Genomic DNA, 13527 nt, shown 5'->3' with positions numbered 1-13527 from the left:
TATATTACCCACATTTAATATATACCTATAGTATCTTTAGTCACACTTATGAGTGATAGATTAAAAAAGAGTAATATTACATAGTTATATTTTTAAAGTAATGATTCAGAGAAGTACACAGCTCTAAATACACGGTTGTGAGCATTCATTCATAACAAAACAATAATTATGGTAAGCACTTTTATTTATGTGGTTATTTAAATTCATCTAATTGCAAAAACTTTTTGTAGAGCCTGGTTTATAGAAGTAAACTCTTTGTAATTCATCCTGAATAAGGGCTTTTGGAGCTTAACTTAAGAAAAAAGATGAAGTACTGAAATCTCATAGACATGTTTAACCACTGACAACCACTGATTTAGCAGAAAACAAAGCCACTACCTCCTTTTGATTTGCAAGCATGGTACTGCAAAGGTTGATGGCAGTTACTCATAATTTAGAAAATGTAATCTGATTTTGTATTTTTATTTGAAGATTTTAAGAAAAAAAGATGCTGTAACCTAATCATGCCATAATCCAGGTGACATCTGTACTAGGCAGAATCCTGTTGTTATTCTCCTGTCTAGCTGCTATTGCTGAGAATGACAAAGTAGTGAAATTACTTTTCCCATTATTATTTCCAGACACTCTGGCAATGGTTTGTTGACTCTAATAAACCTTCAGACAAAGCTGTCAGCAAAGGAAATGGCAGAAGGAAAGCAAGGAAAAGCCTCTTCAACAATAAATGCATCTAAAAGTTTGGTATGAGCTTGTACAGTTTCAGATAAAATTTAATGTGAGTGCTTCAAAATTTACTCTAATGCTGCATTTGAATTCCAAAGAGAAAAATGTATTATATCAGGCTACATTACCATGATTTTGATGAACATAAACATATTCTTAGATTAAAGAATGAGACATCTTACCTGCAATAGTATTAAGGAACATCAAATATTCAAAGTTTGAAATTTCCCTTCTTTGCCAGCGCTGAGTCATATTGGAAGATTTATAAAGCTGTCGAGGAGTGGCCAATGATATCCTCCTAGCAATTAAGCACAGCATAACAAACAAACATAGTCTCTTTAACTCATAACTTAAAAAAATCCAATATTAACTAATATATTGGTTTGATAATCAATTTAAAATAATTTATGGTTTATCCTTCTTAGATGAATTAGAAAATATATTTTAATTGTAGAAATTAGCAATATTTGAGAATTCTATTATAGAGAAGATATACTTAATTACTCAGGATAAAACAATTTGAAAGCAATCTTATTTGTAAAATCATAGCTGCAAATGAGTATTTCACAAATCAACAAGAAAAAAAAGTAAAACTATACTTAAGATAAATCAAGTAGCTTTTAAACAATACAGCAAATCTGCTCCATGTTAACTAGGTAGGTAGGTAGGTAGTCAGGTACCTGCTTACATGCATTTGACTTAATGTCTATCAATGATCTTCTTAGACTTGCCTTCACACACAGAGTGTGTACACATGCACAGCCTCTGCCCGTACAATATCTATCCCTGCAATGGTGTAAAATATAAACAACTGGGAACTTTGAAAAAATGCATGGGTCCAGAAGAAGGGACATAGGAACAGCCTAAGGGAATAAACCATGATAATTGGTCCAAGTTATGAAACTTTCCAGGTTCAATGTGTTCATCTAAAAATAATGAAAGCAGTTGTATTTAGAAAAGTATGATAAAGCTACTGGGTTTTTAAACTGATTGACAGAGGTTCTCAAACTTTTTCAATTCATGGCACCCTTAGTATCTCCATAATTTTTCATAGTGCTCCTTGACCAAGAGAAATATCTTACAATTCTGTTTATTAAGTAGTTAGCTCTAAACAACTCAATAAATATTTAACATCTTAACAACTGAGTAGCTATTTGAAAATACAGTCCTCATAAACTTAAAGAGAAATATTTATATTTCATTCTTAAATAACCACATTTACTAATGGGGTGTGTATGTCTATTGGAAACTGCACAGCTTCTGAAACCTTGGAATCAGATCTGACAACATCACATTCATTTCCTGTTCCACACTGATTTTTCATGTGGCTCTTGTTTTTGAAGACAGTAGCCACCAAACACCAGTTTCTCAGAGGTGTCACTGAAAAAAATGCAGCCCTATCTAATCATTCTAAGTTGAAACTTGGAACTAACTCGAGCAAATAGTTTGTGTGGTATCTGACAAATGTTGCTGTTTTTCCCTAAAAAATTAAAAAATGCCCTGCAGCACCCCTGAGAATTCACTGTGATATCTCAGGACTCCTTGGTGTTTAGTTTGGGAACAGACTTAAGGCTATTTCTGTTACTCATGGATTATTAACATGAGTATTCACATGGAATCTTAATAGGCATTGTCTTGTACATAGCACAAAAGATTATCAAAATATCTCTTGCAAAGATATCTTGCAAAATATCTCTTGGAAAGATATTTCCCCATTTTATAGTAGATAAGAGTGTCATCCTGCTTGAGTAGTGTTATTCATTCTTTCAACCAGTATTTATTGAATTCCTACTAAGTGTGAGGCTTGCTTATTGTTACCCAGCTAAGTGACAGGTTTAAGCCTAGATGCAGTGTTTTCCCATTGCCACTTGGTACTTCTAAGGATGTATATCTAGGGAAGTACATAAAACTGAGTCTGTAAGAATATTATTAGGAAACTATTAGTTGAGCTTTTTTGGGGAAAAAAGGACAACAAAAGGACGTTTGAAGATAGAATGGCATTATGAATTACAGAGAGACCAAAACTACTGAAGCGCTCTTTTGTTTTCAGTTTTCTTATAAAGAATGATCTTCCAGCTGGGCATGGTGGCTGTTGCCTGTAATCCCAGCACTTTGGGAGGCTTAAGTGGGTGGATTGCTTGAGTCCAGGAGTTCGAGACCAGCCTGGGCAACATGGTGAAACCCCATCTCTACAAAAAATACAAAAATTAGCTGGGCGTGGTGGCACATGTCTGTATTCCCAGCTACTTGGGAAGCTGAGGTAGGAGGATCTCCTGAGCCTGGGGACATCAAGGCTGCGGTGGGCTGAGATTGTGCCACTGCACTCCAGCCTGGGTGACAGAGTGAGACCTTGTCTCAAAGAAAAAGAAAAAAGAATGATCTTCCAAACGTCAAAAAGAGACCAAATGTGGTTAAAAGGGAAACAATACTCATAATAGGTAAGAAATAAAATAAAAGTGCTTCTGATTGTTTTAAATGAATTCCGGTCCAGACAAGTCAAAGAATACTGAGGGAAATTACACATGCCATATAGAAACCTCTATTAGTAATCTTTCAGGAATCATGGTCATTGAGAAATACACCAGAAGACAGGAGATTATTCTTAAAAAGGAAAAAGTTAGACCCATTCCTAAGTTCTTAATGTCAATTCCTGAGTAAATTCTTGAATTGATGATTAAACAAATAGTATGTAAGCACTTGGGAAAGGAAGTAATGATTATTATGAGTCAGCTTAGATTCAATAAGAACAAGTCTTGCAGAACTAACCTCATTTTCTTTGATAGATGAAGTGCATTTTTCTTTGACCTGTATTTTATATAAGTGCTTCATTATCTACTAATATCTTAGTTTAATCTTGTCATTCTACTAGCAAATATCTTGAGCATGTGTATACATGTCAGTGAATTGGTCTTACACTGTAAGCTTAAAGAGAATAGATAAGGTACAATACAAGGTAACCCCAGCTGAATAGCACTTAAAAAGCACTGCTGCAATTAGGTACTGTGTTAGGTCCTGTAGATTAAAGGATAAATAAAACACAGTCCCTGTCTTTCAGTTGTCTGTAGCCTATTTAAGGGAGGATAGACAAAGATTAGTTTTCCTTTCCATCCATACAGTGCTGTGCAATAATTCTCAAGGGCATAACAGTCCATGTGGTAGACACTGTTGTATCTACCTAAAGTCAATCTCCCTTTGTTCCTCATCAACGGAAATCCTCTTCTGTTCATGTAGGAGCTGGCAAAGAGTCAGAGGTATCTTTTTCCATAAAACCTAGGGAATGATTGGGCTAAGCCAACAGAACTCACACCTTTTTGGCAGTGATTGTTTTAGGAATGGGAAGGTGACTGTATTCCGGCCAAAGGGACTTAAGATAAAGATTGCTTTAGGCTTCTGAGAAATACATTCCTCCTGAAACAGAGAAGCTTAAAGAGAAATCCTTTGTGTCTTTTTCCTACTGTAATGCAGTTGTGTGAAGATGTAGTAGCTGGAGAAGTAGTGGTGATTTTGTGAATACAAAGCCAACAGAGTTCTGACATCACTGAACCTCTGAACCAATACTGCCAGCACCTTAACTCCAGATCTTTTATATTAAACACACACACCCCTATTGTTTAAGCCACTTTTAGTAAGGTATTCAGTTATTTCGAGCCAAAAACGACAAACTGGTATCAGCAATATAAGTAACTACTGATTATATTTTCTATTTACATTAGTATCTTCTAATAATATAAGATTTCAAAATGATTCCTCTAAAATACCAAGATGAAAATCTAGGAAATGAGGTTACAACTATACCATAATTAATGACTATTACCCTTAATAAACTCTAAGGGTTTTATTGTTTTAATTAAGAAGCATTTATATATGGCACTTATAAAAACATTATTTATATGCTATTACATAGCAATTAATCATTTATGATCGTCAGGCTTTTGGTATGTTTCCTGTAACATTTTAACAAGCAAGAATGTCTTAATTATATGCTAGCTATGATATGTAATCAAGTTTTTTACTTTGTTATTTATATGTATTAAATAAAAATCTGCCCTAACCATTCTGTCATTCTCAAAATAGCTATTTTCATAATCTCTATCCCTACAAATAACCTTCAGAGAAAGAAAATTCTTTGGTCTCTGAAATAATTATAATGTTATAACCACATTTACATTGCTGTAATATTGAGATTCAAATATGTTAACAAGCCATAGATAATATGTAATATGATATAATTACCTGGCTTGTGGCAGACCATAGCTGGTCCCTACTCCAACCCGAGGCAAGCTATAGACAACTTTTTTTACTGTTGCTTGATCAGGGAAATTAAACATAACTGAGGCTGTGGTAAGAAGAAAAAAACAGAGTTTAGAAAACCACAGGAAAGTTAGCCATCTTCAAGTGCCTATCATGATTTATTTGTAAAGGTAATGAATCTTCATGAAAAATCAGCTTTCAGTATAACTTTATCCATGAGAAACTTAGGGTTAACATTTCAAACAAACTCATTCTTTTTTTATTTTTTAAAAAGAATTTTTGTTTAAGCTAGAGCACATCAGAAATACAGTGGGAAAAATCAAGACATTATCATACCATGTAAATGAATAATATGTAAATATGAGCACATTTTCTTTCAAAATATTTAAGGGGACTTACTTCGGTTTGCCATAAATACTTCCAAAGCAGTGTTTTGTAGAAGGTAACGTCTTGAAAATACAGCTCGTATCTCGCTGAACATCCATTTTCCGTGAAGTCCCTCAGTGTATGCAAGAACCTAAAATAAACAGTTTAAAGGGAAGTGTCAATCAATAAAATATGGATTTAAGATCTACTCTGACAGTATCTTAGTAAAAGTCAGAAAACTAGAAATGAATTCACTGTCTGTCACAGCATTGTCAATAATTTGATACTGTGTATTTGCAAAATTTCTGCCTTTCTAAAGTGTCTTAGTTGGGTCTTGAGGAAAAGAAGGAGTAGAAAAACATATTCAAGGAGACTCTGTGACTTAAAACCGAAAATATATTATCACTTTTGGGTCTTGTATATAATTAATTGGACCAGGTGACAACCTGTGAGACATATATTGTTGGTTCTTTCCAATATCCTTTCTCCCCTTTCTTCCTTGCTTAATGGAAGCCCAGCTACCCCCAAAGTGTCCATATGGTCAACCCCAGGCAAAGGATCATGATTGGTTTAATCTAGGTGTCAGCAAACTTTTCTGTAAAAGGCCAGAGAGTAAATACATTTAGGCTTTGCAGGCTATATGGTCTCAGTTGCAACTACTCAGTTTTGCCATTGTAACATGAAAGGAGCCATAGACAACGTGTAAATAAAGGGGTATGGAGGTATTCCAACAAAATTTTATTTACAACAAGTATGAGCTGAATTTGGCCCCCAGGGCAGAGTTTGGCTGACCCATGGTCTAAGCCAGAACTGACAATGTTATTCCCTGCTTCCCCAAATTCCCTTGTAACTTTGTGGAAGGACATTAGGCCAAGCACTGGTTAATGAGATCAAAACCAAAAGCAGTTGAGGATGTTTGCGAAAAGCTGATGAAATGAGTCATATGTAGCTGGCATACTACTTTGCCCTTCCTGCTTGAATGGAGATGTGATAGCTGAAACTGTAGCAGCAATTGTGTAACTATGAGAGGAAGGCCAAGGTTGGATCTAATACTGAGCTACTGAAACAATCACAGCAACCATCCATATCTGGACTTCTGGTTGCCACGTATATAATCTATATTTGATTAAGCTACTGTCCTCAAATCTACAACAAGCACATTCCTTCCTGATACACCAACGTGTATTAACAATTCATAGGGACTTTTCTACTTGCTGTGGTATACTCTACTGCACTTATATTTGCTTTGGTGGAAATGAAAACAGTTACTGAGTTTTACATACATTATATTCATTTTACATGCATTATATTCATATATACATTTGAAAACAAGTTATGAAGTTCCTTTTTATACTTCCTTTCTCTAGGAAATATACATAAAATATGTAAGTGTATAATCTTTTGGTCTTTATTTTTTGAAAATCCCATTTTGTAACCCTTAATTCAGTTTCTGTCTTTCTCTAGACATTGAAAGGTTTTCGGAGGCAGTCAGATGTCTATTTAAATCTGAAACATTTTAGAGCCATTCAGATTCCTACTTAACTCTTGGCTCTGCTATTTACCAACTACAGTATTTTGAAAAACAATTATTTAACTCCATCTGGTTTTTGTCATCTGAAAAACAGTGATAATGATACCTGGAAATGGTCAGTTTAAGCAGAGACAAAGAATATAAAGTACATGACCCTGGCTATTAAGTTCCATTGATGAATTTATATCTCCTTGTTGTTGAGCATCAGGTGACAAGTGGTTTTTGGTTTCTAAATGCAAAACTTCTTCTTGTACATTTCACAAAAGGGTTATAGTGACTTGCCACAATTTATATTTATAAATTGTTAGTTGGCTATAATGGTTTCCATATTTGATTTTCATAGAACAGTATGATTTTTAAAAAGGAAAGGGATAGTGACACAGGATTAACTCTTTTTTTTTTTGTCAAGTAGGAAACATTTTAAGACAAAACAGCCACAACAACAAAATCTATCTTTAATTATAATAATTATTTCACTAAGGTACTAAAAATATTATGGCCATTTGAAAACCCAAACAGTAAAGTGAATCTAATATCAGAAAAAATGATAGATCTTCCCATGAAAGCTGTGTTGGCACCCTTATACCAATAGCATTATGTCAGAAAGATACCTGTATCTATATTTCTAGGTCCAGATATATTGATATCTCACATGTGTATATACACACAGAGTCATATTTTGACTTATTTTTTCCTTCTGGAGCTGTGGTGTAATGAAAATTTGACCAAGCATTTATTTCCATTAAGCATGTTATCAGTTTTTATGTTAGTTATAGCAAGCAGGTAGCTCCAAAAAGTATGTTAGTTTGACTCCTTAAGTGCACCATGTAAAACTGTATTTTATAAACTGTGCCAGTTATTCATTTATGGCCTTCCATGTGCACATTCACCCTTAATTGCTTGCTCTGTGAAAATGAACCTGTGTCCTTAAAATACTTTTCCTTTGCTACCTGGCATAGCATTAAACTTTGTCAGGAAAGGGCACTGAATAGACCACACAGGAGGAAGGGTGTTTTTTCTTCTGTGTTCTGGTGTTCTCACTTGGCAGGCGCCTGTTCTCCAGCACTCGGCTCTGGGACGCATGATGCTCCCAGCACCCAGTGACCAGCAGTTTTCTCAGTACTTCCCTTACCCCAAGCCATTTTGTAGCAGAGTGTTTCTGTTGGGATACCTCCCATAAACGGCTTCATCAATTCCCTTTTTTTTTCTTTTCAGACAGGGTCTCACCCTGTTACCCAGACTGGAGTGCAGTGGCGTGATCTGGGCTCACTGGAACCTCCACCTCCTGTGTTCAAGCGATTCTTCTGCTTCAGCCTCCCAAGTAGCTGGAATTACAGATGCGTGCCACTACCACCCAACTAATTTTTGTATTTTTAGTAGAGATGGGGTTTCACCATGTTGGCCAGGCTGGTCTCGAACTCCTGATCTCAAATGATCCACCTGACTCGGCCTCCCAAAGTGCTGGGATTACAGGTGTGAGCCACCACGCCTGGCCAATATTCTTTAAAGTTATCTTTATTTCTTACTAGCCAGTCCCTTGTTACTCAATCTCCTGGCATAATTTATATGATAATTATATTACACTTTTCCTATCTAAATTGCACTCTGATTCCTCTCCCCTGACTAGATCCCAACTAATACACAAACTCAGTTTTCCTATCACCATTCTCTTAGCTACAGCCTGGGAGCATAATGGTCCTTAGAGACCCTCTGCAGCAAGAAAAAAGGAACCCAAGATCAGTAAAGCTTAAACGCAAAGAGGACAAGGAGAGATAACAAAATTAAAAGAAAATGATTTTGCTAGTAGCTTCTAAATGGCTTAGGATGCAAATTCTGAAAGACAGATCCAAAGGTCCAAAGCTATTTTGAACAATGGCAACATCATTTAAATAAGTGTTCAGCCCTTACCAAAGGGGACATGGGAAGAAAAATTATTTTTATAGACGTTCTTATATGCTTTTCAAAAAATCTGCCTAATTACTTTACAATAACCCATGTTATATTTAAGCATATGAAATCCTAAAAGGGCTGATGAAAGACAGTGTTCTGAGCTAGCCATAATTCCCTGCTAGGAAAACCCAATAGAGCCTAGGGTGATTTTCTTTTCTTTTCTTTTTTTTATAGCAAACTACCTCCTGCTTTCCCTGCTTGTTACCTTCAAGATTGATCACAGAATAAGATGATCCTAAAATTTCTTTATTTAAAAAGATTTTCATTCCATAATACATTTTTATTTAAAAAAATTTTAGGCCGGGCGCGGTGGCTCATGCCTGTAATCCCAGCACTTTGGGAGGTCGAGGTGGGTGGATCACAAGGTCAGGAGTTCAAGACCAGCCTGGCCAATATGGTGAAACCTCGTCTCTATTAAAAATACAAAAAAATTAGCCAGGCATGGTGGCACATGTCTGTAATCCCAGCTACTTGGGAGGCTGAGGCAGGAGAATTGCTTGAATCTGGGAGGCAGAGGTTGCAGTGAGCTGACATCACGCCACTGCACTCCAGCCTGAGTGACAGAGTGAGATTCTGTCTCAAAAAAAAAAAAAATAATAATAATAATTTTAGATCTACTCCTCTCAGCTGCCTTTTCTGACACACAATTTAAGAGTTATCATGTAACTCTCTCTCTCTTTTTTTTTTTTTTTTTGAGATGTAGTCTCATTCTGTCGGCCATGCTGGAGTGCAACGATGCCATCTCCTCTCATGCAACCTCCACCTCCTGGGTTCAAGCGATTCTCCCACCTCAGCCTTCTGAGTAGCTGGAACTACAGGTGTGTGCCACCACAACCAGCTAATTTTTGTATTTTTAGTAGAGACAGGGTTTTGGCACATTGGCCAGGCTGGTCTTGAATGCCTGACCTCAAGTGATCTGCCCACCTCGGCCTCCCAAAGTGTTGGGATTACAGGCATGAGCCACAACACCCAGCCTATCTTATCATTGTTTAATTCTGCACACGAAAATGATTAATTTTCTTATTTGTTTTTTGTCTGTCCCCTCCCTGTGACATCAAATAGGAGAAGAGGATGCTCATCTATCCTATTTACTGTTCGATACACAGTGCCTAAAATAGTGTCTGGCACATATGTGCTCCATATACATTTGTTTGTTTAATAAATCACAATGGGAAACTGATAGAAATAGTACATATGGGGAAGGTTCTAAAGAAATTGTACAAAGTACATGCATTTTGACTCCTTTGCTAAACCAGAAGAAGCTCTCTCCAATGTGGCCTTCAGACTTCTCATGTTTATGTCCTAATGGTATAGTCCACCAAACACCCCTGCTGACTTTAATCAAGAACCAAAACAGTAATCTAAATACAGCTGGTTTCTCTTTTTTAGTAGTTTAATTTGCGCTACCATGGAACTTTCCACTGGGTTAGATCCCATGCTGAGAAGACACTACCTTTACAATAAAAGGATTCCTTGACTCCAGAGGAGTTATGGAAGGGCTTTAGGCTAAGCAATTTTGACTTGATATTATGGACTTACGCCTCTCACGTGGGAAAATGTATACTAAGGTATGTCAAAGAATATCATTTGGAACCCCTTCTTGAGCATCAATTTTATTTCTGGTAAGCAATTTAAAAGAGTTTTGTAGTAAAATTAGCACAGGCTGGAAAATAATGCAAAAACGAATGAATTGTTAAGATAAAACACTGGTACTCAGATAAATGTGATTACTGTGGCTTCCTTGGAGTATACCCCAAGGCTCTGTTACCCTGCTCTGCTCACAGGCATTGGGAAAGTCCTGAAGCTTAGCAGGAAGGTGGCAGAGTGAGATCTGAGGCACAGCACTAGGGAGGCATGTGGAGGATAGAGTGGAATGCTGTGGGATGGGGGCAGAATGACTGGAGGGGATGCTGCTTCAGGCAAGTGATGAGTTAATCAATCTGTATACATTTCATAAATGTAAAGGAATATCAATTACAGTCAGTTGAATACTGAGTTTATGGTATATTTCTATAAAAATCTGGGCATCAAGCCCAGGTCTGAAATATGGCCTGATACTATAAAACTGTCTTTTTTATTTATACCTTTACCGGTTACATAATTTTCTATAAGTTTAAGGACATTCTACAATAATTCTTTCAGTTTGCTTTTTATTATAGTCCAAGATATTTTTCTAAGTCATTTAAGTACTTTCATGCACACTTGAGGTTTGTGGTTTTGTTTTCTTTCTTGAGCCAAGCTTCCCATATCATCTAGCTTGTGCCCGCCTGTTTCTTCAAATTATTTAATATACAATGAAATCTAATCAACAAATACTATCCCATCAGTTTCATTTTTGAGAACTGAATAAACATAATTTTTGATACATCATACAGATCATAAGCAAGAATATTAAAGCATCTTAACCCCAAATCTTATGGAACTTTGTGATTTTCTTAAGTGACCACTGAACTATACTGAGCTAACTGCTTAATATCCAAAAGAAGTGAAGGAAGAGAGTTCATGTCAGGCTCATACCCTGAGGTCTGCCCCATTCACTTATGAATTTTAGTTCACTTATGAACTAAAGTACATAGAAAGCACATAGAAACTAAGCTACATAGAAAGTAATACAATACAAATGTCATAGAAATCCCTTGTAAACCACCTACCCAAATATGTGTGTAACACATATTATCTGATGATCACGTTGAAAAATACAAGGCTGTTGTGCACTCATGTGTATCGGACATGTATATGTTGTCAGAAACATGTAAATGACTGTCAAATCACAGAAGAAAAAAGTTTCATCTTTTTTTCTTTTTAAGGAAGCTAAATATTGTGCAACTTAAAAAAGTACTTGTTTAGGGATAACTTTGCTGATCTCAAATCATCTAATGCATATATTAGCACAAGTATTACAAATTTTTTTCTTTGAATGTGAAAAAAATCTAAATTTTGTTTCCAGTTGAATTTCCTGTTACGAATTGATGAAAATGCTGCAGAAGGCTGGGCAAACCCTTTTTAGAGTTCCTAAGGTTGTCGCATTCATCCACACTTGCAGCCTCAACAGTTTAATTAAAGGGCTTGTTGTGGTGCAATTTAAAGTTACAAATCCCTATTAATTTTATAATTTCATATAAATTTGGAATTTGTGGCAATGGCTCAGGATTACAGCAAATATATTCAAGAAGAATAGTTCAAAAGAAATTTCAGGTCCACACTCATATGAGATCATCCATGCTCTTTTTAAACTGTCAGCTGAATGGAGAAGATTCCAAGGCCCTGAAGGAAAATCGATCTACAAGCTGGGAGAGGCTTGACTTCCAAAATGACCACCTGGAAGACCATGTCTGACTGATACCTGCTGTGTGGCACATGCGGTGAGGATGTGGGGAGCAGCTATGGAACACTCCCTTCCCACCTCTCACCACATGTCTTGGTGATGCTATTTCCCTACCAAAGACATGGAGAAACATAAGATAGTACAGGTTCTCTTTCCCACCTCCAAAAAGGATATGGGAAAAACACATTGCCATTCTCCCACTTAAAAAGTAAAATAAAAAATGGTATTTCTCTATGGTGTATTGACTGGAGTATAAGATCTGTTGAGGAGTAGGAGCATCAAATGGGATGATTCAAAATACCTGATGGAGGGATTAGAAAGTGAATGTTCCCAGTGACTGGACTAAAAAAAAAAATCCTTTTGCAAGTCAGATGTTTTCCCAATTCTTTACTTTCAAAGAGGAGAAGTTGGATCTAAATGGGCTGTCAATTGAGAGATAATTAAAAATAACTTCTGACAATAGATTGTTATGTGATTGTTAGCACACAACTTGGAAGGAGTAGAAAACATTGAGTAACATTGTCTATAATACAACTTTGACATGCTATTTACTTATGTGAACAAGATTTTTCAACACCTCTATAAAAAAGAAAGTTATAAGTAGCTCTAATATTGATTCCTGTATTGTTGTAGCAATAAGTAATATTCATATGTGCATGTGTTAACTATTCATCTCATTAAGAGATGAATTTCTAATATAATTTCATTTTTATGCTTAATAATTATTTTTCAAAGTTCACAATATATTTATGCTGTTGTATGATTGTATGCTAATAATATTTGTAACAATTCATTTCAGAATAAAAATTTTAAATACTTGGAATGTTATGGTCTTAGGAACCTAAAAAACTAAAGCTTTAATCAGTAAGTATACACACTTTTTGCAGAGTAGTATAATATAGTGATCAAAAAAGACTCACAAGCACAAATATTTTAGATTAGGTAAATTTGGGAGAAGGAATTCAAAGGAAGTATGAGTTCAAAGAGAGAAATTATATAAAATGTTCATTTGAAAAAAGAGCTTATTTGTATATCTTAAAACAGATGATAATAGTAATCAATCACTATTCTACTTATTTTATTCTACTGGATATATCTGAAAAGTAATATAACAATTTTATTTTAAAATAGTAATATTTAGAACATACTGGATATCATGTCTTTTTAAAATATTTAAAATTATGGAAAATTTTAACTGTTAATTTAAACATGTGCAATGTGGTATAGAGCTTTATAAAATTCTTTTATAAAATTGGTGAAAAAAAGTTAGAGAACAACTGCTATAGACCACTCCTACACAAGAAATAAATCTTCAAATATCTGGCAGAAGAGTTTCATTTTAGCCTTTTATTCAATTAATAATGAATACTATCATCAAAATAAA

At 35.3% G+C, this 13527-nt stretch overlaps 1 protein-coding gene across 7 annotated transcripts in view; it reads right to left on the bottom strand.

Annotated features, from left to right (window-relative positions):
- The window catches only part of NBEA (neurobeachin), a 747382-nt gene that overhangs the window by 115703 nt on the left and 618152 nt on the right, over positions 1–13527 (bottom strand). For 6 of the 7 annotated variants that reach the window (XM_054528904.2, XM_054528905.2, XM_054528908.2 and 3 more), the window contains 3 exons: positions 5371–5488; positions 4954–5056; positions 903–1018 (listed from right to left, as the gene is read on the bottom strand). In XM_054528904.2, coding sequence (XP_054384879.2) covers positions 903–1018; positions 4954–5056; positions 5371–5488 — 337 coding nt within the window. Of the gene's footprint in view, positions 1–902; positions 1019–4953; positions 5057–5370; positions 5491–13527 lie in introns of those variants that run through there. The other variant, XM_054528910.2, reaches the window with a different exon arrangement.

This window comes from Pongo abelii, chromosome 14, assembly GCF_028885655.2.
Source record: "Pongo abelii isolate AG06213 chromosome 14, NHGRI_mPonAbe1-v2.0_pri, whole genome shotgun sequence".
Lineage (NCBI taxonomy): Eukaryota > Metazoa > Chordata > Mammalia > Primates > Hominidae > Pongo > Pongo abelii.
Note: the sequence above shows the minus strand (reverse complement) of the source record. Positions and strands in the feature narration are given on the sequence as shown.